The sequence below is a fragment of the Rhinoraja longicauda genome, chromosome 13 (assembly GCF_053455715.1).
Source record: "Rhinoraja longicauda isolate Sanriku21f chromosome 13, sRhiLon1.1, whole genome shotgun sequence".
Taxonomy (NCBI): Eukaryota; Metazoa; Chordata; class Chondrichthyes; order Rajiformes; family Arhynchobatidae; genus Rhinoraja; species Rhinoraja longicauda.
In genome coordinates, this window is record NC_135965.1 from 51,196,332 (window position 1) to 51,223,275 (window position 26,944).

General features: G+C 40.0%; 1 protein-coding gene across 10 annotated transcripts in view; it reads right to left on the reverse strand.

Moving 5' to 3' along the window:
* nlgn1 (neuroligin 1) overlaps positions 1–26,944 on the reverse strand; it is a 410,233-nt gene that overhangs the window by 16,606 nt on the left and 366,683 nt on the right. For 7 of the 10 annotated variants that reach the window (XM_078410944.1, XM_078410943.1, XM_078410951.1 and 4 more), the window contains one exon: positions 1,100–1,312. In XM_078410944.1, the coding sequence (XP_078267070.1) occupies positions 1,100–1,312 (213 nt within the window). The remainder of the gene's footprint in view (positions 1–1,099; positions 1,313–26,944) is intronic. The other 3 variants (XM_078410952.1, XM_078410950.1, XM_078410947.1) reach the window with 1 other exon arrangement.

A 26,944-nucleotide genomic window follows, 5' to 3' on the forward strand; every position in this document is an offset into this window, starting at 1 on the left:
GGATAAATAAAGTATATTTAAGATTGTTGAAATAGACAGCAAGGATTTTGAGGCAGGAGATTCCTTTCAAATGTTCCCATATATTTTTAAACATATAAGCCACAGCACAACAGGCTTATGCTTTGCCTCTTTTGATATTGTGTATTCCATAGATAGTAAAATATGAAAAAGCAAGGAGTAAATTTGCCAGATAATTATTGGTCAAAGCCACAAATTTGCATTTGCGTGACTCTTTCAGGAGATTGTCTCCTAATTAAGTTTGTTTTTCAAATTTAAAATGTAAAGAAATCGCACAACATTAATGACAGTGAACAAACAGAACATAGGCAGGCAATGGGCATGCAAAAGAGTGAGGAATGTATGTGGAGCAAGATGCAGAAAAGAAGTCTTATGAATTAATGGATGACCAGGTTGGCTTCTACCTCAGAACGAATCTACTCTTGTAGTGGTAGGCTAATGGGGTAAACAGATACTCACGCACATAAACATCTGCTTGTGACCTCGATGCTTTGACAATTTTGGATCATGCATGCAAAACATTCAAACATTTTTCAAATGACAGCAAGCGGCTCATGCATTCTCAAACAAAAGATTTCTGAACCAGGCACTGAAATTTTTTTTCCTTCATTTTATTTGAAATTCTACAATCCAATAACATCACTGATGGAAGAATGAAAGTAGAGAGTGGAGTGGCATGACAAAAGGACTTTAATATATCTGCCATCATTAGTAATATCATTGGCAGCATATATTTCAAGAGTGGGTTTATTTTGACAAACAACCACTTTTATAAGAAGGGGAAATAACCAAAAGCATCAGCTACTTTGATGTGCTGGTGTGCTGTTCAGAAGTCCACTGGAAAATTTATTTTGCTGTTGTTTATTAAGATCAATAGGCTAGAGAAAATGTGTCACTCAAAATGTGAGCATGCACATAAGAATTGACTCAGAATAAAAAAACATCTAATACAGCCAAAAAGATTGCTATTTTCTGAGTTTCGGTCAACAATTATATATCAATATATACAGAGTGTCACAGGATACTAATGGCAGTAGCATGCAGACACCAAAATTGTCAAAATTTTCAACCTGCTTAATACCTTTGGTTGAATTGCTCCAACGGTTACCTTCAGAATAATGGGACAAAGTCAACAAATTGACGCAAGAGCCACCAGCACCAGATCCAAAAACAGTTATTCTTAATGGATCGCCGCTGAAGAAAGCTATATTTTCACTAATCCATCGTAAAGCTTGTATTTGATCAAGAAGCCCATAGTTTCCTTTCGCGGCTTGGTCCCCAGTGCTCAGGAATCCTGTGGCAACAAAGCAGAAGCAGGGAAATTTAGGAGTAAACGCAAACAATTTAAAAGTCAACACAGTGAATATTTGTCAGAAAAAGGGCACAAAGTGCTAGAGTAACTCAGCAGGTCCGGCAGCATCTCTGGAGAACATAGGTGAAGTTTTGGGTCGAGTCCCTTCTTCAGATTGATAGGACCTCAACCCAAAAAGGTCCCAACCCAAAACATCAACTATCAATGTTCTCCGAAGATGCTGCCTAACCCTCTGACTTACCCCAGCACTTTGTGTCAACTAGCATCTGCAGCTCCTTGTTTCCCAAGCATTTGTCAGATATATTTTAAGGATTGTATTATGTTGCTTTCAATAGTTTCATCCAAAGTTTTAGATGTTTCAGCCATTCAGAAACGAATAAATGATAACAAAGTGCTCCACATCTCGTCGCTTTCTCATCAGGAAAACATTCCTCCTGTAATAAAGAACTTTATTTCCTAACATGAACTTATTTTCAAGTACCCAAAAAGCTCTGCTCAGATTCTGTGGAGGATAATGGTTTCTGCTGTTTATGCTCAGCTTTAATTGTTACAATTGTTCCCGCTGCCATCCCGCATTCCTGTTTTCAATTTCCATTACGACAAATAATTATCATTTGCCAAAAGTGGAATTATCGATTTGCTTTTCTTTTCTTTTCATACAAAACGGGGCATGTCCAATAGTACAAAGCAATGGTACAAAGCAAACAGCCACAATCATAAAGCATTGGCAAAACTGTATAGCACTGACACATTCACTTTCAACAGAAATAAAATGGGGGTACTTTAATTCTGATTGAGTATATCAATTTGCTGATTTCTATTATTTTGAATGTTTGAGAAGCAAACTATTCAGTGAACAAACATCATTGTTTTCTTGGATCAATAACATGCAGTTGAGATTGATTTACAAAATAGTATGGAACATGCTCATTGTCAATTGTTAGTCCATCTTACATTGCACCAAAATTATATTTCCATTAACTTCAATGCAAAAAGAAAATAGCGTACTGTGTAATGCAGACGGTCAATTTCTCTGAGCCTGTTTTAACAAGGGATACAAGTGAAATTGTTCATGTTAGAGATAACATTAAAAAAACATAGCTTCTAACTGATAAGAGAGCCCATTTGCCAAGTCATCAGATGCCAAGGTCATTTGGATAAGGACTTCATTGAGGCAACCTTTGGGTGAAGCTGTCAAGAATGTAGATTGGGATACTTGGGGAATATAGACTGAGATGTTCTGGCCCTGCCAAAAGTCTGAATGAAGCATAAAAGCATATGGGATGCTGAATTTCAACTTGGACAGAACCTGAAGCTCAATTCTTTCCACATTGAAGAGGTGCCCAACACTTGGACACTATAATATTCCAGGCTCTGAAGGAGGCAATGCAATCGTGTGATGGGGTGGAAATTTGCATGAGTCACAGCTAACTCCGTTTCATTGCAGGTGTGTTATCCATAATGGACCACAGTAATAATTCAGGGCGATTCCATGGGCTTGGCAAAGCTGCAGCTCTCTACATCCTGAGTGAGGTCAAACCACAAGGAATTGCAGCGAATTGTGGATGCAGCCCAGACCATCACACAAACCAACCTCCCTTCTATTGACTCCATTTAAACCTCACACTGCCTCGACAAGGCCAACCGCTTAATCAAGGACGAGTCACACCCTGGCCACCACCTCTTCTCCCCTCTCCCATCAGGCAAAAGGTATAGAAGTGTGAAAACGCACACCTCCAGATTCGGGGACAGTTTCTTCCCAGCTGTTATCAGGCAATTGAATTATCCTACCACAACCAGGGCGCAGTGCTGAACTACTATCTACCTTTTTGATGACCCTCGGACTATCCTTGATCGGACTTTGCTGGCTTTACCATGCACTAAACGTTATTCCCTTATCTTGTATCCGTACACAGTAAATGGCTCGGTGGTAATCATATATTGTCTTTCTGCTGACTGGTTAGCACGCAACAAAAGTTTTTCACTGTACCTTGGTACCACGTGACAATAAACTAAACGGAAACTATTCAGAGTGGATACAATTAGAGGCATATATGCAATCCTGGCAAATGCATATGCCTGTTGCTTTTTACTCAAGCAGAGGATGAATTTTCTGACTGATTAGAGAGCCTCTGTTGTGCCGTGAGTGTAGCGATGTGATGCAAACATTGAAATGTGGTGTATATCAGTAGTTTCCAAGGATGATTCAGAGTTTCTGTTGACTGAAACAATCTTAGTTTCCAGATTTCTTTGGCTGGCTGGAGGTAGGAACATGGTTTCTGATAACTTACAGCCAGAATTCATTTATTGCTCCTTCTTCAAACACTTTTGAAAATACCTTCATACATCTCCTCCTGTATTAGGTCATGCTGGAAACCTGAAGGACCGGTGTTAATTTTTAGCAACAAAATGAGGCAGCCTTGTGCTTATTGATCACCCAGACTATGACATGGTACATAAATTTGACTTTTCTGTCCATGGAATGAAGAGAGCTCAGCTCCAACCTAACTCCTAACAAATATGTAAGCGATCGAGGTTCTCTTTAAATAGTGCAGATGTTGGGCATACCCTGGTGTAAAGAACAATGTTTCCATATGTGATCTACACTGGGACTAAATATATAAATTTGATTCTAATTCACAGAAAATTAATCTGCATTAGAGCATTGTATGAGGATGGACAACTCACATGGGAATTCTTTGTTCTCTCCCAGCATGGAAGCTATTTTGCATTATATACTACATCTGTCATTAGTCCTCAATTGTGCATTGTGATCAGTTTCCCACTAAAAATCAATTAGAAAGCATTTAAAGAACATTAGCTAACGTAGACTGTATACTCTTAAAATTACAGGGTGAAGTGATCTTAAAATCATAATGATTTAGATTCAGGAAATTTGCACATAGACAACATTGGCTGGATTATGGCTAATGGTCTGCCACCTGTCTGTGATCTACCCATTGCTACACACCTCCCGTGCCAGATGGGGAAGGCCTATTTTGCTGGCTCTCAACATCCTGGAGCCCAGTAAAGAAGCCTGAAAGGTGTCAGGGCTCAGGCAGCACAGTGCATAGCTCCCAATACTGGGATACACCCGAGGCCAGTCATCCAACCTGGGAGTTGAACTTTATAGTGATTCTATAAGAAAAGACACAAAGTGCTGGAGTGTCTGAGTATGTCAGGCAGCCTCTCTGGAGAACATGGATAGGTGACGTCTTGGGTTGGGACCCTTCTTCAGACTGATTGTGGTGGGACGTGCGATGGGTGAGAGGACAATAGACAATAGGTGCAGGAGGAGGCCATTCGGCCCTTCGAGCCAGCACCGCAGAACAGGCAGAACAAAGCCTGACAAGTGACAGGTGGACACAGGTGAGAGGGCCTCTCGATAGGCAGATGGTTGGACAAAGGCCAGAGATGAAAAGACAAATGGTGTGAGCTAAGGATTGAAAAGGTGCGAGTTGTGAAGCTAAAGGAAGGAATGTAGGTGGAAGGGGATGGGGAAGGGAGAAATGTGTGCATGTCCAGGTGGGGCATTAAGGAGAAAGAGGGGTAAAAGAAAGGGAGGTGGGTGAAGGGAGGGATTTAGTTAGTTCTCTAAATTGTGAATTGTGTGTTTCAGTCTTCATACCACAGTCTGGCTTTCCTAGAATTAAATGGCTGAACAGTGGAAGCTCCATCATAATCACTGGCAGGAGTCAATATGATTATGCCCAATAATCTTTTCAACATTTTATGGAAACCAAGATGTTTTCTGAGCAGAAAGGAGAAACAATTGGTGCTGTTAAAGTCTGATGTAAATGAGTTGCATTTAATTTATCTCATAAAGTCAAATTGGAATTTGATAGCATTCTACAAGTATTTAAATTAAAATCAGTTGTCCAAGGCAACTCTCACAGTCTAATATGTTTGCCTTTATTTATGGAATAACGATATATAATGCGCATAATGGAGAAGTGACAAACTGGGATTGCATTGAAATAGAATATATAAACCCACTTGATCCACTTCATGCCAGAAACCATGCAATACCCAATATAAGGATGTTGCACTATTACAGTTACATCAGAATTTATTTTTCTTCTAATTATGTGGATTATTCATGAGATCACTCCTTCATTCAATACAATACAATACAATACAATATATCTTTATTGTCATTGTACCCAGGGGTACAACGAGATTGGGAATGCGCCTCCCATACGATGCAATAATTTAAGTAATTACCAGCAACCCAACGAAACGAAACAATTGTGACAGTTTTTAGACAGGGTAAAGTGCAAGTTGATCTATGCGTTGTGGCCAAGCTTGTGTATGAAGCAATAAAAGAAGAAATGGTACTAAAGTTAAATTTTACATAAAATGCCTGTAAATACAAGTTTGACATGAATCACTTTAAACAGTCCATGCTGTAGTTTGGAACAAAAATAACCCATTCTGCAAAATGTACATTGTGTATAAAACTGATCTCAGCACAAAACAGCCATTCTGGGTATTCTGATGGACACCCAAGCCTGCTGGTAATGTGGGTCTCAGGTCAGCCAGGCCAGATATTCTTAGTGATATATGTTAGGCAATCAGATTTCTTTGCAAAAAAATGATCTTGGTTAAAATCTCAAAACGCAATGGAAAGCGATGCGTAATTTGTATAAAATCATTTTTACCCTAAAATACTTCTACATAAAAAATAGTTGTCACTATGGCAAATCAATTTGATTGAAACATTTTAATCATTTGCATTCATAAAGATGCTGCCTGCTAACAAATCATTCTACCATTCCAATTCTAATTAGTATTGAGATATTATAGTTGACTGAACCATGAACATATGTGGAAATTAAAACTATCAGTGGGAACATCAGGATAGTTGAAATTCAACAACATAATCTAAATACTGGTTTCGGGAATTTGCCATCTGCCTTTCCAAAATGATTCCAATTAAAACAGGTATTCGAAAAGGCATTCAAAGTCCTGTGGAACATATTATCCTAGAATTGTAAAGAGACATCTGTTCAAAATCCATATTAAAAACCATGTAAACTCACTAACGTTTACTTATTAAAGAAAGCCAAGTGATATCATTTTCCTACCCAAATTAACTAGCAATAGTAGTGTTCTTCCAGACCTTTGACAATTCCATACTAGGTACCTTAATTAAAGAATAATTAGTGAAGTATTTGTATGTCTTACATTAGATGTCAACTGTTTCAGTTAAAGTTAATGCTGGCTTCCAGAACACAGGTCATTTTCTCAATTGAAAAGTTTCACGTGTCTTATTTTCACTTGCAACTAAAACTTTTCAGGGATATCAACACAATTATCAAGGCTTTAAAATTCAAGTTGCAGTTGTAAATTATCTTTAATAAAGTCAAATTTCCCATGGCACTTAACAGGTCCATCTGTTGAAAAACCATCAGAGCTAAAAGAGACATCAGGCTGGGTACCCAAAGTCTTGGTCAAAGAAGGATATTTTAATTCAGAAAAGTGGTGGGGTGGAGGGGATTAATGAAGGACTTCCTGGAGTTCTGGCCCAATGACTGAAAATATGGCTCCCCATAGTTAGCCAAGAAAGTGGAGAGGTGGAAAACATAATGGTTTGAGAAGCCTGCAGTCTTTGGAAGATGGAGTTTACAGAGATGAGAAAAGGCACACAATAAGAGATGATGTGCTCAATTATCTTAAATTATTATAGTTTCTAAACTGTTTTGCATTTCCATTTGTACGTCAGCAACAGCACTGGAGATATGAACAGACTTCCATGAGCTAAATGCAAAATGTTGCTCTGCATTTAAATAAACAAATAAATCACATTACCAAATTAAACAAATCCAACCAAGGCAAGTATAACAAAGCAGGTGTTGATGCAATGACATATAGTGACCACTGTGATCCATTATGACCATATGTCCTGTAAATGTCTGCAGCTTGAGAAAGTTTGGCCAAGAGTTCATGAACATTGTTTTTCATGTTCAGTTTGCTGGCAAAACAACACACAGAAGCAGCAGAACAACTTAGGCAACCATTCGCATAACTGTTGAGGCAACAGATGGAACAGTAGTTTATAGAAATCAGTATACATCTGTGAGGCTGAGTAAGCAGGTGGTCAGTCTCAGAGCTTCAGCAAAGTACAGTTAGAACAGGAACAAAAATCAGACTGCTGGTCGTACTTGACAGCTAATGCAGCATCTCTGGAGGCATGATAGAAGTATATAAAATGATGAGAGGCATAGTTAGGGTAGATAGTCAGAACCTATTTTACAGGCTGGAAAAATCAAATACTAGAGGGCACAACATTAAGGTGAGAGGGGTAAATTTAAAGGATATGTGTGGGGCAGTTTTTTACACTGAAGACTGGGAAGTGCCAGGAACGTGCTGCCGGGGGTTGGTTGAGGCAGATACGACACTGGCATTTAAAGGACTTTTGGATAGACATATGGAAATGCAGGTAAATGAGGGGTGTTGATTATATGCAGCAGATAAGGGTTAGTCTTGACATTATGTTCGACACAGGCATTATGGGCAGAACAGCCTGTTCTTCTGCTGGACTGTTCTATATTTTAAAGGGTGTAAGTTGACATTTTGATTTGAGATCCTGCATCAGAACTGTTCTGATTCCAGTATCTACTGTTTCTTTTGTCTTTGGCAGTCAGAAGGGCAATGGATGACAAGCAGATAGACAAAGCAGGCAGGTAGATCAGGAAACCTCTGTGGACATTTTCTTTCTGCCAGTATGTGTTTCTGAATGTGGGACAGGGATCCCCTGGAGAGTGCATTCAGTGCTGAGAACATCACACCATGATCACTCAGCTGTATAGGGAAGGGGAGAAAGGTCAAAAGAAATATAGTTACATAGGAATCTGGGAATCCACAGTTCGGGAGGCAGATGGGCATTACTGCAGTCACAGATATGCTTCCAGGATGGTTTTAACACAGCATGCAATGACCACTGACTGGCAAGAAATAAAATGAAATATCTTTATTGTCATTGTACAAGTCCAACGAGATTAAGATTGCAACCTCCGTATCGAAGCTATAAAAATAAATAAGGTAGAAATAAAAATGAAAATTAAGGTAAAAGTACAAATAGGTATTATGGGGGGCACTTAGCAGATTGATTCAGTGCAGTTATAGCTCTAGGGAAAAAGCTATTTCTCAGTCTGGAGGTGCGGGCGTAGAAGGCCTTACAATGTCTACCAGATGGAAGGAGTTCAGACAGACGGTGGCATGGGTGTGTGGGGTCCTTACAGATGCTGGTGGCTTTTCTGAGGCAGCGTGTGTTGTAGATGTCCTCCAGGGCTAGGAGCTGTATCCCAGTGATCTTCTGTGCTCTGGAGACGCCTCGCTGAAGAGCTCTCCTATCTGCTGCTGTGCATGAGATACCACACAGAGATGCAATATGTTAGGATGCTCTCTGTGGCGCAGCAGTAGAAAGTCACCAGCATCTGTTGGGGCAGACCAGCTTTTTTCAGCATCCTCAGGAAAAACAGCCGTTGCTGTGCTTTCTTGACCAGCGCAGCGGTGTTAGTGGACCATGTGAGGTCCTCTGAAATATGTGTGCCCAGAAACCTGAAGCTGAACACACTCTCCACTCAGTCCCCGTTGATGAAGACTGGAGTGCACTCATCATCCTGTGACCTTCTAAAGTTGTACAAAAAATGTATGTGGACTTGGTGAGTAAGGGATTTTAATGAGATAAGTGCAAAATGTAGCTCTGTATTTAAATAAACAAATAAATCACACTAATAATACAAATCAAATTAAGTTGATAGAGAGTTACTAAACTAAGTTAACTAAGTTAAGTATAGAGAAGCAGGTGATCACGCAATGTTGCACAATAACCACTGTGATGTATTATGACGCTATCTACTGTAAATGTCTGCAGCTTGAGAAAGGCTGGCCCAACGTTCATGAGCTGGAGTTTAAGATTTGGACACTGTGACACAGCAGGGAGGGGAACATTATCTGGACACCATTCCAAAAGGCAGAATCAGTCGGTCAAGATGAACATGAGGCTCTGACTGTAACTGAGAGGGGGCTTTGGCAATCTCAAAAATAGTATTGGAGAAGTTCAGTCCTTGCCCTTAAGCGACAGTTGTGTAATTCTTATAGACTTTGGACGAAAAGGAACTGTGGGATAGAAAAATTAACTGATCACAACATCGTGGAAAAAAGGGACTTTTTAAGTAGGGGAGTGAATAGAAATGTAATACTGATAGGATATAATATTGATGGCAGGTAATGTACCGAAGGTAGACACAAAGTCCTGGAGTAACTCAGTGGCTCAGGCAGCATCTCTGGAGAAAAAGGATGGGAAACATTTTGGGTCACAACCCTTCTTTAGACCCGAAACGTCAACCATCCTTTCTCTCTAGGGATGCTGCCAAACACACTGAGTCACTTCAGCACTTTGTGTCTATCTTTGGAATAAACCAGCATCTATTGTTCCTTCCTACACAGCAGGTAAGATACCGTTCTTTACAGAGAGGAGTATGTTTCCCGAGAGCTTTACTTCCTGCATGGTGATAGAGTAAGGACATGGCCTTAGAGCTGGAGAGGAACTTGGAGTGGGAAGTTGGAAAGAGCAGGAAAGATCCACTTGTTCTGGTTCATATGGGAAATAATAAGATTAACAGGGCAAAGACGAAGTTTCTGCAGGCAAGCATGAGCAGCGTATGTCCAAATGTAGAATTGGAACTGCAAAGATGGTAATCAACACTTTGGAACGGTTCAGCGCCCGGCGCGGCCGCGGGGCCTTCCATCGCCCGGCGCGGCTCGGCCGCTGGACTTAACATCGCCGGCGCGGCTCGGCCGCGGGACGTTTCAGTGCCCGGTGCGGCTCGGCTGCGGGGCCTTCCATCCCCTTGCGGGGGCTGTGCGTGTCGGTCGCCTCGGTAGGGGTCGAGCTGCCTGTCCGTGGGCGTGGGGGGAAGAGAGTGGAAGTTTTGTTCCCTTCCAGTGAGGGGGTGTTTGGAGTCACTGTGATGGATGTTTGTGTTGGGGTCGGGTGTCTTGTGTTCTTTTCTTTTTTGTTGTGTTCTGTGACTGCTGGAAATGTAATTTTGTTCGGTATCTCGGTACCGAATGACAATAAAGTTCTGTACTGTAACCGATAATTGGCATACGATCAATGAATTTAGGTCATTAGATTAGTAGCTCAGATTATTGTGGAAAAAATGAGATTCAATATCAGCACTGGGGAATGAGAGAATAGTTGGGACATGCTTCACTTGAAACAGACTGAGACTGGTTTCTTTGAACATTGACTAAAAATGTTGAGAAAAAGCTTTAAACTGAATAATGTAATGAAGAGCTATAGGGAAAGAACAAGGTGATTATACAGGGTTGTGAAATGGGTAATGAAAACTGGAATCTGCCAGCACACCAAGCAAAGTAATGCATTCGGCACTTAGAAAAATCTGAATGCATCAATGGCATTTATAGAAATAAACGTAAACAGCTAATAAGTTGAAAGTAAATCAGCCTTAAAAGAATTTAGGAAGCGATTCAGATTATATATATCCCCAAAAGGAACAGGGGTGGGGACTTCCAAATCTAATCTTCACATATCACAAAGTGCCACACAAGGCCAAACAGGATAGCTTGCAGCAGATACTAAGAGTGAAATATAATAGAAAACTTGGAACAATATAGAAAATGTAGGAATGAAACTAAAAGGAAACAGGAAAAACACAGATGACATGAAAACATATTTGCTAGTAAAATTACAGATAATTCCATGTTTATTTGTATGTGTATCAGGAGCAAGAGGATAATGACATAAAGAATATTGCTTGGAGACACAAGGAACTGCAGATGCTGGAAACTTGAATAAAACACAAAATGCTGGAGGAATTCACCAGGTCAGGCAGCATCTATTGAATGGACAGGTAATGCTCCCTGATCGGAAATGTCGCCTGTCCATTTGCCCCATAGATGCTGCCTGACCCACTGAGTTGCAGTATAGGTTATTGGGAACCAAACTATATAGCTTCTGTGCGAATGTAGAAGATGTCGGCAAATTCCTGTATCGCAGCTATCTTCACAAGAGGGAGGTGGGGGGAGGGGGGCGGATGCTGCTGATGGTTCAGTTTACGTAAACAAGTGTGGAATTTTGGAGATGATAAACATTATAAAATAGGAAGCATTATGGGGGAAAGCATCTCTGAAAATTGATAAATTGCTGGGTCTGCATGAAACATATTCCTGGCTGTTAAAAGAAGGAAAGAATCACATTGCAGCGGCTTTAATTCTCCACAGCCTCGCCTAACATTCAAGGCTCCAGGGGATTGGAGAAATGCTAATGCTGTACAGTTGTAAAAAACCATTAAATGATAAAACAAGTAATTACCGACCAATTACTTTAAATTCAGGGTGGACAACTTACTGTAAATCATTCTAAGGTTCAGTAAAATCCTTCACAGAAATGCAAAGATTATTTGGGGACGGTGACTTTGTCGAGAGTCAAGAGGCAAGAGTTTTTAAATACCATATGTACCAAAAACCGAACAATAAAATTGTGACTTGCAGCAGCGTAACAGGTCTGTAAACACAGTACTCATGGATAACATAGATGAATCTGCATCGCCAGACATGAATGCCCAAGATCTGATTCTCAGAAGATTGGATCTTATAGAAACATATAAAATTCTTAAAGGATTGGACAGGTTAGATGCAGGAAAAATGTTCCTGATGTTGGGGGAGTCCAGAACCAGGGGTCACAGTTTAAGAATAAGGGGTAGGCCATTTAGGACTGAGATGAGGAAAAACTTCTTCTCCCAGAGAGTTGTGAATCCGTGGAATTCTCTGCCACAAAAAAAGGCAGTGGAGGCCAATTCACTGGATGTTTTCAAGAGTTAGAATTAGCTCTTAGGGTTAAAGGAATCAAGGGATATGGGGAAAAGGCAGGAACGGGGAACTGATTTTAGATGATCAGCCATAATCGTATTGAATGGCTATGCTGGCTCGAAGGGCCGATTGGCCAACTCCTGCACCTATTTTTCTATGTTTCTATTTTTCTAATCTCCTAGTTCATCGAAGGCTTCTTGTTGGGGAACATTCGAATAAATAAAAGAAAGCTCAATAGATTAAAAAAAACAATATTAGTGCAAATGAAAGGCACAATGTCCCTAGCGTAACCAAGACAGTTCATAGTAGGGTCTCGACCCGAAACGTCACCCATTCCTTCTCTCCCGAGATGCTGCCTGACCTGCTGAGTTACTCCAGCATTTTGTGAATAAATCGATTTGTACCAGCATCTGCAGTTATTTTCTTATACTCATAGTTTGTACATTACTTGGTGTTTGTGAGTAGTAGACCAGGTGATGTTCAAGAACTCTGCAATGGACCTGAATGAATATGCCGCAGTTGTTTTCCAGCTTCATAAGGAAATGTTTGAAGGAGTGCGTTCCCACAAACACCATCCGAGTGTTCTCCAACAAGAAGCCTTCGATGAACAAGGAGGTTCGCAATCTTCTGAGAACCAAACCTTGGGCATTCAAGTCTGGCGATGCAGATTCACACAAGAAGTCCAGATACCACACCTCAAATATTGAGGTAATAATGGAGTCTGTGGATATTACAAAAATTGACCATGTGCCTGAATGGAGGAAAACTCTAGGCTGAAGAAAATATAGGCGGTCTTGTGTGTTGAGCAGAAAAGTTAATCCAGGGAATTGTGAGGCAATGCACTTATTATGTCCATAAGGCAAAGGAATGCAAAATTAAACAATAACACAGAGAGGGTTGGAGGAAGAAAGGGACCTAGAAATGTTCATCTAAAGATTCTTAACAATCGCAGAATATGCCTATAATATATTTTTTAAAAGACCACACACAATGCTTACCTCAGATAATCTCTTTATTATCAGAGGTATAGAATATAAGGGCAGTCACTTAAACTGGTCCCTTGAATCCCTGCCACCAGGCATTGTAACTATCATAGGGAAACAGAAAACAGAATGGCTCAGTTCACTGTCATGGACCTAATAATGAAGCTTTCCCGCAATTCACCAGCAACTCCAGTCTTCAAATCAAAATTCTTTGTTTTGGAGGCATTTGACCTCAATGGGAATTAACTAGGGACGATAGCACACTGCACAAGTTGTCATTACAAAATAAGGTGTAGAAGCCTTAGGGCATGGCAATGCACAGAACATTGCTATGTCAAGTCATTGTCAAGTCCCTCGCATGGAAAATCTAACTAATAACTAAGATTTTCACTGAGGTGACACTGAAGCAGCACAATGTCACAGTTCTAACAACTGAGGTTCAATCTTGGCCTCCGATGTTGTCTGCGTGGAGTTTGAATGTCCTGTCTGCCTGCCGAGGTTTCCTCTGGGCATTCTAGTTTTCTACAACATCCCAAAGATGTGCGGGTTGATAGATTAACTGGCACTGAAAATTGCTCCTGGCGTGTACGCGGGCGGTAGAATCTGGGGAGAGTTGATCGGAATATGGAGAGAATAGATTTCAAGAAAAATGACAAAGAATAGGTTACAAGGTATAAGATACAAGGAATTATAAATGATTCCTTGTAAACAAAGACACAAAGCGCTGGAGTCAGGTCAGGCAGCATCTCTGGAGGACATGTGTTAGAGACTCCATCTGACCTGTTGAGTTACTCCAGCACTTTGTGTCTGTTTTGCAAACTGGCATCTGCAGTTCCTTGTGTCTACAACTTATCTCTTGTAACCTATTCATTGTAAATAATTTACAAGAAAAAGATAGTTCAACCCACAAACGCAATGTGTGTGTGTACGGTACTCTGAAGCACCAATTGCCACTTTTGAGTGTTGTGGTTGGCATACGAAAGAAAGAAAGAATGTGCTGAAAAGGCATAAGAAATTCGGGAAACAATGATGTGATTTCCTTTAAAGGAGGAGGAACTAATTTGATTTTTAAAAAGCAGAAACAAAGGCACAGTATTATTTAGGAAACATCATTTACTGCTGAAATGGTGCTTTGAGACGTGCTGTGGAGAAGTAATTTATGGAAAAATATATTTTTTGATGGAAGTACACTTGCCTTGAACCTAGATTGCACTATTTGTTGATATGCATAAGCATGCTTCTGTTCAGTGCGATGCCAAAAAAAACCTCTGGAAAGAAATGCCAAAATCCACTGAAAAACAGCATTTGTGGAGTGTACACCCAGAAGCAAGGCTAAAATAGGACCTGTGTAATTCCTGCCAGGTTCTTAATCATTTAGCATTGCACCTGACATTGAGCTGTGCAGTAATGAGAAGGGCACAGACCTTGAAACATACACTTACTATAACAGCCACACAGCAGCAACATACACCCCCGACCGCAGATGAGGAAACAAGCTGCAGGGGCGGGAGAAAATTTGCATATTCATTAACGGATGTATAAATCACTAGACCAAGTGGACCCGTTGGGCCCAAACCTCTCCTGCATTGATGCAGCACCCTCTCCTCCCCTCTTCCTCCCCCAACCCTCTTCCTCCCCCAACCCTCTTCCTCCCCCTCCCCCTCCCCTCCCCCTCCCCTCCCCCTCCCCCTCCCCCCTCCCCCTCCCTCTTCCCCTCCCCTTTCCCCCCACTCCATCCCCCTCAACCCCCCCTTATCCTCGCTGCACCCCCCTCCCTCCCTCCCTCTTCCCCCCTCCCTCCCTCCCTCCCTCCCTAGGAGATAGATTTAAATTTTAAAATGTGAATAACTTTAAAAATATAACACCGATTTCAATGAAACTTCTTCCATTGGCACCAAAGGGACGACGGTGAGTAAGGTGGGCCTAAAATTGTCACGCTATGCTGTAACATTTTGGCTGTAGTTCAGGAACAAACAAAAAAACAAACAAGAGTTTTAGTATATAGATGGTCTACAAGATATATACAAGATAAGCCACAGACATCTGTGGAGGCCAAGACAATGGATATTTTTAAGGTGGGGATTGACAAATTTTTGATTAGTAAGGGTGTCAGGGGTTATGGGAAGAAGGCAGGAGTATAGAATTGAGAGGGAAAGATAGATCAGCCATAATTGAATGGCAGAGTAGACTTGATGGGCCGAAAGGCCTAATTCTGCTCCTTGAATTTATGAACTTATGAAGAAGAAAGTCCAGGGTACCAGGGCACCAGAGAAGAGCTTGGCATGTGTGGCTAAATTTGAAGCCTCTGTGATCTCACAATGGAGGAATGTGGAAATATCACAGCCTCGGAAAATATATCAAGATGTTCGACACACTCTTTACAGCTGCAGAGTGAACCTCCACACTAACAACGCATTCTCCATCGAGGTTTTGCAAAGGGGCAGCACAGTGGCACAACTTGTAGAGCTGCTGCTTCACAGCGCCAGAGACCCAGGTTCAATCCAGACCTGAAGTACTATCTGTTCTCTCTGTGACATCGTAGATTTCTTCCGGGTGCTCTGGTTTCCTCCCACGTGCCGTAGACGTGCAGGTTTGTCAGTTGATTGGCCTCTGTAAAATTGCCCCTTATGTGTAGGGACTGGATGAAAAAATAGGATAACATAGAAGTAGTGTGAACGGGTGATCAATGGTTTGCATGAGCTTGGTGGGCCAAAGGGCCTGTTTCCATTCTGTATCTCTAAACTAAATTATAGTCTGAGTTCCTTAATTATGGTTCCATCCATCAGGAAACGCAGAAATGTCAGAGCAAACCACTTATGTAATTAGAACAGGGATTCATTTATTCATTCCTCTGCTATACACAGTGCAAGTAACAAACAAAGTAGATGTGTCGGAATTTCATGCATCATCTGAGTTCCCTGCCTGTGCTAATGATTGGACTGTCGCAAGGGAAGCTCATGAGTGAAGTGTCTTCCTATCAGGGAGTCCCTCGTACTTTGTGTCAACATTGTTTTTCTTCTCTGCTCAATTATAACACGGGGCTGTGGATGCTGAGCAGGGACATCCCCTGGCATCTGCCTTCTTCCTCCTGCTTTTACTAGCTGTCACAGAGTTATACAGCATGGAAACAGGCCCTTCAGCCCAACTCCTCCATGCTGCCCAAGATGTCCCATTTAAGCTGGTCCCATTTGCCCGCATTTGGCCCATATCCCTCCAAACCTTTCCTATCCATGTACCTGTCCAAATGTTTTTTAAATGTTGTAATGTACGTGCTTCAACTACCTCCTCTGGCAGCTCATTCCATATATTCAATACCCTCTGAGTGAAAATGTTGCCCCTCATTTTCCTATTAAATCTTTTCCTGCTCACTTTCAATCTATGTCCTCTGGTTCTTGACTCCCTTACCCTGGTTAAAAGACTGACGATTCTCTGGAAGCAGATACTTCACTGATAGGTACACTTTTTTCTTGCCCAGTGGTCCTTAATCCACACTGATTGGCCAACCATGGTCATCATGATGCTTTGAGAGTAGAACATCATGAGTAACTCAGCGGGTCAGACTAAATCTTGGAGGACATAGTTATGCTATGTTCCGGATCTAGAACTTTCTTCAGAGTCTAAGGAAGTGTCGCCCATCCCTATCCTGAGATCCTGCTTGACCCACTAAATTATTCCAGCACTTTGTGTTCGATACAAGATTCCAGCATCTGCAGTTCCTTTTGCCTCCATGATGCTTCCAGTACTGGAGAGTTGCCAGTGGCATAATTATGGAGGCATTCATCTCAGCAGTTAAATGCCGGGGAGATCACTTCCTGCTAGGCTAATATTAGAAGATGTTTGAACAACCTGTTGTCAGTTCTGAAGCTGGCTAATCAAGTCTCACAATATCAGCACTATGCCCTGTGAAATAGAAAAGAGCAACAAACTAACCCAACGTGCCCCTAGTTCTATGGGGGGTGTTCCATAGCAGTCAGTGAGGATCTTTGATTTCCAATTTACGTTGGCATTGCTGGTAAAGGATATTATGCAAATAATCAAGTCAGTGGGTAGCAGGAGAATTAGCGGACAGCTCATGTGGATGTGAGAGAGAAATTAGTGGGGGTGAGGGGTTGCTGGGATTGCTCGGTGAGCTGGCATTGACCTGATGAACTGAATAACCTTCTTCTGTGTTGTGAAGGAAGATGGCATGCGACCTGAAATGTCATTGCTGTTGAGTATTTCCAGCTTTTTCTATTTTCTTTGAACATTTTGATGTAGAAATTGTTTCAATTTGTACTTATCTTCTTTGAAAATGGCAAATGGAAAGGTCAAATTTATATTGTCTTGAATACCCACTCAGAGATTTGATGATTTGAATATTTAAATCAGGTTCCTCACATTTGTATTTCCCCAAGATTGAAATTTACCATCGGCTGGGAGGCTGTAACCAAACAGGCTCCACTCAATCCACTCAATACTATTTTTAATGACACAACTGCCTAACTAATAGTCTTTTAGTTTGGAGAAACAGTGCGGAAACAGGCCCTTCGGCCCATCGAGTCCGTGCCGAACAGTGATCCCCACACATTAACACTATCCTACACATACTCGGGACAATTTACAATTTTTACCAAAGCCAATTAACCTACAAACCTGTACATCTTCGGAGTGTGGGAGGAAACCAGAGATCCCGGAGAAAACCCAAGCAGATCACGGGGAGAGCGTACAAACTCCGTACAGTACAGCACCTGTAGTCTGGATCGAATCTGGGTCTCAGGTGCTGTTGTCTTAAAAGTAATCAATTCTTTTTTATTTGGTTATAAAATATAACAGCCAGGAAAAGTGTGAGTTGGAGCAGACAAGTTTCCTGAGGCACAATAAGTGTGTTTAATTGCAAAATGCAACTGGCATCTGCGGCCTGTCGGTTTTCTACAGAAATGGCCTGAAGCCCAATTTCCAGTTAGGCTGTAGTTGATGCTGTCAACTGTGCATTTGTGACACATATTTCATGCTAATTTCTAGCAGAACACAAATTTCAATTCTCAAAAATCTCAGGATAAACAACATGGCCTGAAAACAAAGTAACTTCTGTCACCAAAGCCCTGGGAAAGCAGACAGTAAATTTCCATTCTTTTAATTGCACATTCAATAACAGATCATTCTAATGTATATCAACACTTTGATGTTGTATAATTTCCGGCAAAGTAATAAAAATAAATGGAAACACAATAGTACATCTATATACTAAAACTCTTGTTTGTTTGTTCCTGAACTGCAGCCAAAACCGTGCATGATAGCGCAACAATTTTAGGCCCACCTTACTCACCATCATCACTTAGGTGCTAATGGAAGAAGTTTCATTGAAATCGGTGTTATATTTTTAGTTATTCACATTTCAAAGTTTAAATCTATCTCCTAGGGAGGGAGGAGAGGTGGAAAGAGGGGGGGAGGAGGGAGGGAAGGGGAGGAGGGAGAATAAGGGGGGTTGAGGGGGATGGAGTGAGGGGAGGGGAAGGGGGGGTGGAGGAAGCGGGAGGAGGGGGGGAGGAAAGGGTGGGGGAGGAGGGGGAGGGGAGGGGGAGAGGGTGCTGCACCAATGCAGGAGAGGTTTTGGCTTAGCTTAATCCTAACTCTTCAAAACAACATACTTGCTCATTCTTGGGACCGGATATAGCTGCCAAGACTGGCATTTATTTCTCATTCCATTTACTCTCAGAGGCTCCTTCTTAAAATGCAGCGCTGAAGGTGGTGATGATCACAATTTTTAGGATTTTAACGACACCAATTAGCAAAGATCAAATTGTGAAGAAATTTAAGCAAACAAAATGACTTCACTGACATTGGTCACACAATCACGATGGACATGCTGTATTAAAGCTAGATTTCAAGCCGTTTGTGCAATCAGCTTTGGAACTGCAATCATGTAGCCACAAAACACTGGCTCACTCATGTGACATGTGGGGCCAAACAACAGTGGGAGGGCATATGCCAAGCAAGCTCCACTCTGGTAAGTATTCCCACTGAAATTAGCTGTGCTTCCACTTCAACAGGTGGTCCTATTTCCTCTACAAGTGGTTTTAGTTTTAGAGATACAACAAGGAAATAGGACCTTTGGCCCACCGATTCCACACTGACCATCAATCACCTGTTCACACTAGCTCTATGTTATCCCACTTTCCCATCCACTTCCTACACACCAGGAGCAATGTACAAAGGCCAGTTAACCTACAAACCTCGCGTCTTTGGGATGTGGGAGGAAACCGAAGCACCCGGAGGAAACCCATGTGGTTACAGGGAGAACAACTCCATACAGATGGCAGCCGAGGTCAGAGTCGAACCTGGATCTCTGGTGCTGTGAGACAAGTCAAGTCAAGTCAATTTTATTTGTATAGCACATTTAAAAACAACCCACGTTGACCAAAGTGCTGTACATCAGTTCAGTTCAGTAGCTTTCCTAGTTGCACCACTGTGCTACCCTAAGCTTGCATCATCCTAATATTCAAGCCATAGACAACACAAAACATGGACATTTCTGATTACTCTTTCTGACTTCCTGTTATTGGAATAATTCATATATGGCCTCTGGTGATATTTCACTCTTGGTGGGGCAACGAAATATGTAATGGAGTGTGTGACATATTATAACCATCTTATAAATTATGGAATTGAAAATTAAAATAAACCATGAAGGAAAACTTTATTGGATGTATTAGGATTTTTTTTTTAAAGGAAAAATATATTGAAGCTGATTGTTTTAACACAGGTTTTATAAATAACACGTGATGATGCATTTTTTAGCCGATTTACATATTTCTCACATTTGTTGGCAAGCATGGCCCTTTTATGATTGACAGGGAGTATTTTGAGAATGTTGATAAAACTTTCCAATCTTTAAAATTTCCAAGTCATATCTGCTTAACTGAGTCAAAATGTTGGGTTATTTGAACTTGCGAAGAAGTGTCAATAATATCATATTCATTTGTGCGATACCTAGGTCAACCGAAACATGTTCATAGTTTCCCAGGAAGAATTGACAATATTAGACGATAGTTATTGGTTTGGTTGATCAAAGCTGTCATTTTGTTTTCTCCTGGTTCAGTCAATAACTATCTCCTCCCATGGCTCATGTTTTAATTTGAACCAGACTCAAAGGCCATAAACAATGCTTGCATTTCAATATTCAGTTTATCACTGAGCTCAGTCTTCCAAACCACCTTTTCTCAGGCTTGAGAAAATCTTACTTCCAGTTTTTTCAGGTTCCTGGGCAGGGTGAGGGCATAGGTTTAATGCTTTATTTTCTGATCACCACTTTGAAACATTGTCTTTTTCCTACAGATGCAGCTTAGTCAGCTCTTTCCAGGGATTGTTTGCATTTGTGTCATATCTACAGTATTTTGCATTCAGATATCTATGCTGGCCCAGTATCTTTATTTTTGTCAAGTATTTATCTAATTTTTCCATAAAACCTGTAAGGGTCTCTGCCTTAACTATTACTTGTAATAAATCATACCGTGCTTCAAAAACTCAATGTGGAACAAAAGCTCTCCGAATCTTTGCACTTCAGTATTAGTTTTTAGATTTAATGACATTGCGGCACAGGAAAGGCGATGTTCCAATTCAGTGATTTATAATTTTAGTAATTAAATATTATAGTTTAATTAAATATATTAAGTGTTTTAGTTCTTCCTTCTGTAGTCAAAAAACTCTCAAGAATTTCCTAAGATCCATAATTTTCCAGAAGAAAATGTATGCCTTCCTGAGCTTTAAAACCTTTTAAAAATACTAAAATGGATAATCTAAAAATGCACACAACATGATTCAATACCAAACAAGTGTTTTGTATAAATTGACCATCATTTAATTCTCTAGAACTTTGTGCTTCTGTTTCGAAGAGCACAAAATCTATTGACCTTGTCATGGGTCTAAGGTCATACACTACTACACTTGTAGTCCATATGCAATGAATGCTCCTAATCCAAATATCATGCTGTATTTCATTTCCATATTTTGGCTGACTTGTCACTGGAGATCAACAAGAATCACTGCCAATCTGACGGACAGGTGCTGCAAACCCGCTGCAGGTGACTGCCTCCAGGGGCTATTGAGAAGACCTTGTCAGTTCAAGACTCTTCCTCTGGAATCACATTAGCTTGGTCTGAATCCTATAATCACATTCTAAGGGCCCGGATCATCAACTTATTTTTATTTGAAGTGACATGCACCTGAATTTAGAATAAGATTACTTTGTCTTCTAAAATGTATCCATAAGTTTTTACTCAATGTAGAAATAGCTGTGTGATTTGCTGCCAATTTAGTTCGTTTCTGATTATCCAATGCACGTCTAAATCATTGACAAAGACATGTTAAAAATCTGCTCTTTTGTGAGGTAAAAAATGAGTGCTAGAAAGTTATGTTTTTATTGAGTTTAAGGGATAAGAATAATTAACAAGTGCCTTGTAACCTAATGAAATAATTCTGTACAGCTTAATTTCAAGAGACAAAGAATATTATTTGAATAACGAATACTCCATATGATGGTTCCCAATGTACCGCTCAACAATGCAATTTTATGTCGTTTATTAATGAAGCACATTGTGGAATATGTGCAAATGGTATTCCTTCAGTTGTCACATACTGTTTGCTAATTACATCAGGGCCACTCAAGAGGAAGAAATAAAATGTATATCTCAAATACATTTGTAGGAGGGGCGATTGAGGAAAAGGCAGGATATAAAATGAAAAGCAAGCAGACAGTTCCAAAACAAGTAAAATGAAAGGTAATCTCTGAGTCAAAGTTCCTCAGTATTCATTCTCCATGGTAACTGTCGCAACAGTTGAAACTTCCTGCATGAGGTGGTCAAACTCAGATAATAAATTACCAAAGTTATACTAAATTTCTATGAAAAGATGCATTACAGTATAAACTAATTAGGAATTAATTAGTTAATTAATTAATTAAAAAACAATTGGATCAGTCATGAGCGTGAAGATGATGCCAATCATGGTAGATTTATAATATAAAGGAGGATTTAGCTTGCATTTTAATTTCTTTCCTTCTCATTGCATAAAATGTTTACCACAATTCATAATTCCCATCCTAACCAAGAAATTGAATAAATTTGTGAGACCTCCCCCTCAAATTGAGGGATCACTGCCACTAATAACTTTAAAACATACAGGACTTTAAAATAATAAATAGCTTGAAGCATTTTTCTTTTATCTGAATATTCTTCACAGTAAATCTGCTCATGAAAAGTTTGTATGTTGTGCCTGTAGGCAGGAAGCAAACTTGCCTCAAATTTGTGGCATGCTTCTTTGAAAATATTAGGTCCTAAAGGCAACTGCTGGTGCCATTTTCACAGAACTGGGGATAATGAGAGTTCAACTCTGACATCTCATACAAAGAGGTTATGGGCCCCTTTACTGGGTTCTCTCTCCCCTTTTCCTGATTACAATGCATTGCCGAATCCTCTCCTGACAACCATCTTGACGTCAAAAACCATTACTTTCATCCTTGGCAGAGGGCTCCTGATCCCTAACATTTGGCTTTAGCCCACTTGCTCACTTGTTACTTGTTGTCATGTGCAACGAACCGAGAAGGAAGGGAGGACATGCAGAAGGGAGACAATTCTGGGAGTCAAAACTGCCAGCTTCGTGCAGACAATTTAAATTGATAGTGATAATGAAAATCCACTGTTCTATCTTCTGGGATTTTTTTTAACTTATCTCACATTTTGCTGTGCGGAATATGTTAAAATTGCTAGAAACAATGCTAACACTTAAAGATATTTTACATCCGGATCTACTTAACAACTCTTTATATGTAGAAATACCAGTAATAATAGTGTTATGACAGGAATTTTCATAAGGTTTATTTTTGGTAATGAAACTTTTAAAAAATGTGACTATGGAGCTGCAAAGCCAATTAAATGATTAAACAATCATCCTGCTGATTTAATTGGATTTTCTAGGGCTGTGTTTGCCTCAGAGGATTCATGACTGATCATTCTCGTCATCTGTATACATTTATTTCACATGGACAACTTTAAATAATGTAATCATCTATAAAAATTCCAAAGCTTAACTAGTGCTTCAGGATCAAGATCGACCAACATATTTGGGACGAGAATTCTTTAAAACAAAAGAGCTTGTAATGAATACAGCAGAACTTATTTATCGCCTCTGGCTAAAGGAATTATTCATTTCCTGCAGCAAGGATGAAAAAGATACTTAATAGAAACCATTAGGCATTTCTGTATAACAAGTATATTCTTGACTTTGGCTTCCCAGTCTAATACTAAGCTTGATCTATTTCTGATTCCCTGGTGCTGTTTCTGCTTTCAGTCTCTACATAATGCATGGTCTTTTGAGATGAGTCTTTCTAATCTTCCTGCATAATAGGATGTGGTGTATATTAATTTTAAGAATGAACATTTGTTCCTTATCAGGATATACAATCTCATCCAAATACCTGTAGGATTCTGTAGGATTTTACAAGGAACAGCATTGGACTGAATGTATATCCTGCAGTGTTTTTCCCGCCTGAATGATCCTGTTTGATTAGTCTCATTTCCAACTCTCCCTTGAGCTATTTACTAGTGTACTGCAATCATAGTTAAATCTAGTGACTGGACCATATTTAATTTTCTTTCACATCTCCTAGTTTGTATTTCACAAACGTTAAAATAAAGTCACTGCAACTCATATATGAAGCAGATCTGACAACTATTTCACAATAAGGCATTGGTCATATACTTACATAAAATCATTTTTTAAATCATCATTCCTTCAACAATCATACTTATGGAACATTTTTCAAGTCAACCTCAATTATTTTATACTTGTTCCAAAATAATGGTCCTTCCATAAGCTAGGATACTGTCTGATTCACCTCTATTCGATTGCAGACATTGAATGTATTCTTTTGAACTGTGTAGGAAAAAACTGCAGATGCTGGTTTAAATCGAAGGTAGACACAAAAAGCTGGAGTAACTCAGCGGGACAGGCAGCATCTCTGGAGAGAAGGAATGGGTGACGTTTCGGTTCTTCAGACTGACTGAATTCAGACTAGTAAATAGCTAAAGGGAGAGTTGGAAATGAGACTAATCAAACAGGATCATCCAGGTGGGAAAAACACTGCAGGATATACATTCAGTCCAATGCAGTCTGAAGAAGGGTCTTGACCCGAAACGTCATCCATTCCTTCTATGGAACTGTGTTCTATAATGTTTGGGGTTGGGGTTGGAGTTGGAGTTGGGAATGGGGTTGATCGGGAAAGAGTGTTCAGCCATGATTGAATGAAGTAGATTTGGTGGGCCGAATTGTCTAAATCTGCTCCTAGAACCTATGAATGCTGTTAACTATATTCTGCACTCTGTATCTTCACCTTTGTTCTCTCTATTGTACTTGAGTTTAACTTGATTGTATTTATGTATAGATGTCCACCACTGATTTTCCAGCAAATGGTGGTCCGGCATCTCCTTTAAACTGGATAAAATGACAAGAGCACGCTTGAATTCTTCCCCGGAATTCCCCCCGAAAATGTGGTGCCTCGGCCTGGTGAGACAGCCAATCACGACTTCATTGGCACTACCACATCGATCCGTTCCCATTATGGCCTTCCATAGCCAACTTTGTTGCCGGTATCTCAGCACCCTGATGCCGTGACCTCTGATGGTCTGAGTAAATAAATAATCCAGCAAGGCTCCGCCAAGACAGGTGCCAGAAAATCGGTGGTGGTCCTGTAGTATTATTATCTGATCTAATTTGATAGCATGCAAAACAAAGCTAATAAACCTAAACTCAAGCCTAAAATCAATTCCATGTCTGTACAGATTAAACTATTATTTTTGGATTTGTACATATTCGCAAAATATCAATATATGAATACATGCTGCTTAATTTTTTCCCACAGTAGGAGCATTGGATAACCCATATCTGAGTCTTAACAACAATATTTCAATGACATCATAATCATTTTTCCAAGCTAATTATTTTATCTTAACAAAACAAATCCAAATGCATGAACAGGTGCTAAATTAAACAAATCACAAGTGGATTTGATTTGCATTTTTAAATGATCTAATCTGTATTAAAGGTCAAGGACAATTTGAATAGAGGAACAAGTGGCGTAATATATTCTGTGAGACCTTCCTTTAAAGTAATGCTAATCATGTACTCAGTAATATTTTGTACCTTCATTGTCCGTGGACTGGTTTGTGCAGGACATAGACAAATAACAACAGAAATCCAACCTCAATCTGTACAAAAATAGGACAGTATCACACAAAAATGTGCATCAGCAGCATCAGGCAGCCACTGATTAATGTGACTGCTCCCATTTTGAGCTCATATTAATCTAATCTGTTCAAAATCCTGGCCAGGTTCTATCACTGTCATCGACCTCTTTGCAGCATATCAGCAAAACGGCATTCCAGTCATGGAGATATGGTGATAAATTCTTGATAAGGAACATCTGAAATACCACTTTATTTCCACTGATGTGAAGTAAACAAATTACCAGCAGGACATGTTATGAAAACCAAGAGTAAACAAGTTAAGGCTCAGGCCAAATATTTCTTCTTAGATAAAGATCGTATCAATGGTACTCAATTACATGCAGTTTAAAGATACATCCAAGCCCCAAGTTGAGATGATATAATGATATAATTTTTCTAAATTACATTAAGACTCAGAACTTATTTCATGTTGGAGGATGAAAATGACAGTGGCCTGAATGGGTCTCTCAAGAGGGTCAGTTTGTCTGAGGGATCACAGTCTCTTAATTATATTTCAATTTTGTTCCCCCTCCCCCTACACTTAAAAACAAATATTTTTGGGGTCTAAAAGGTGATCTCAAATGCTCAGATGGCTCCAGAGTTGAAGGGCAAGGGCCCTGGGCAAAGTAATGTAAACGTGTTTGAGACAGAACAAGCCCCGCTGATAAAATACTCTGAAAATCTTAAGACTGATGAAACAGACCTGCTTTCAGCTTTGTCACCTGTCAAAATAATTTAGTGTTTCTGTATGTTTCCATTGGCAGCACAATGGTACAGCAAATGGCCAGGTTTATTACTTATTTATTATTTTTAGCTCTGAATTTTCCAGGGATAATGCAGTGGATCTTTGCAAATATATTTATTACATTTATAGATCATGCAGTACATTTCAGGAGCAGTTATACAGACACAAATAGGCATGGCATAGAAGGGTGTAAGTTCCTAATATGTTATGGAATGAGTCTAGAAGGGAAAAAATGGTCTTTATTGCAAGGTGCATTTAAAGCTAATTTCTTTGCTGCACATCTCCATGATCCAATGTCACTTTCCATGATATTTTAATCCTTCTGCTAATGGTGCTGCAATCGAATATTCCTTCTGCCAAAATACAGCAAGATGTCACATTGACTATAAATTATAACAATCACAAATTCAAAGTTATTAATACATATCTGCAACTCCTACTTATAATCAAACCCACAAGCAGAAACATGTGCACTTTTGGCTTGGCCATCTATTTTATAAACCGTTTTACTCTTCTCATAATTATATTTGAAGCTTAAATACAAAAATAATTGGAATTTCCATGTGGAAATTGTATCAGGATCCACTGTGATGTGACACACCTCTTTGCCCAGAGCCCACTGGATGCTTAGTCATTAAATCTGTCAGCACATTATGGACATTTGATGTCACTGTTGCAACATTTAAGCACATAAATGCGCTTACACCGACAAGGAGAAGAAGTCTGAATGAAGATAGAAGTTCTGCGCTTGTGAGCATATTAAATGGCTTTCCTTACTTGAACCACC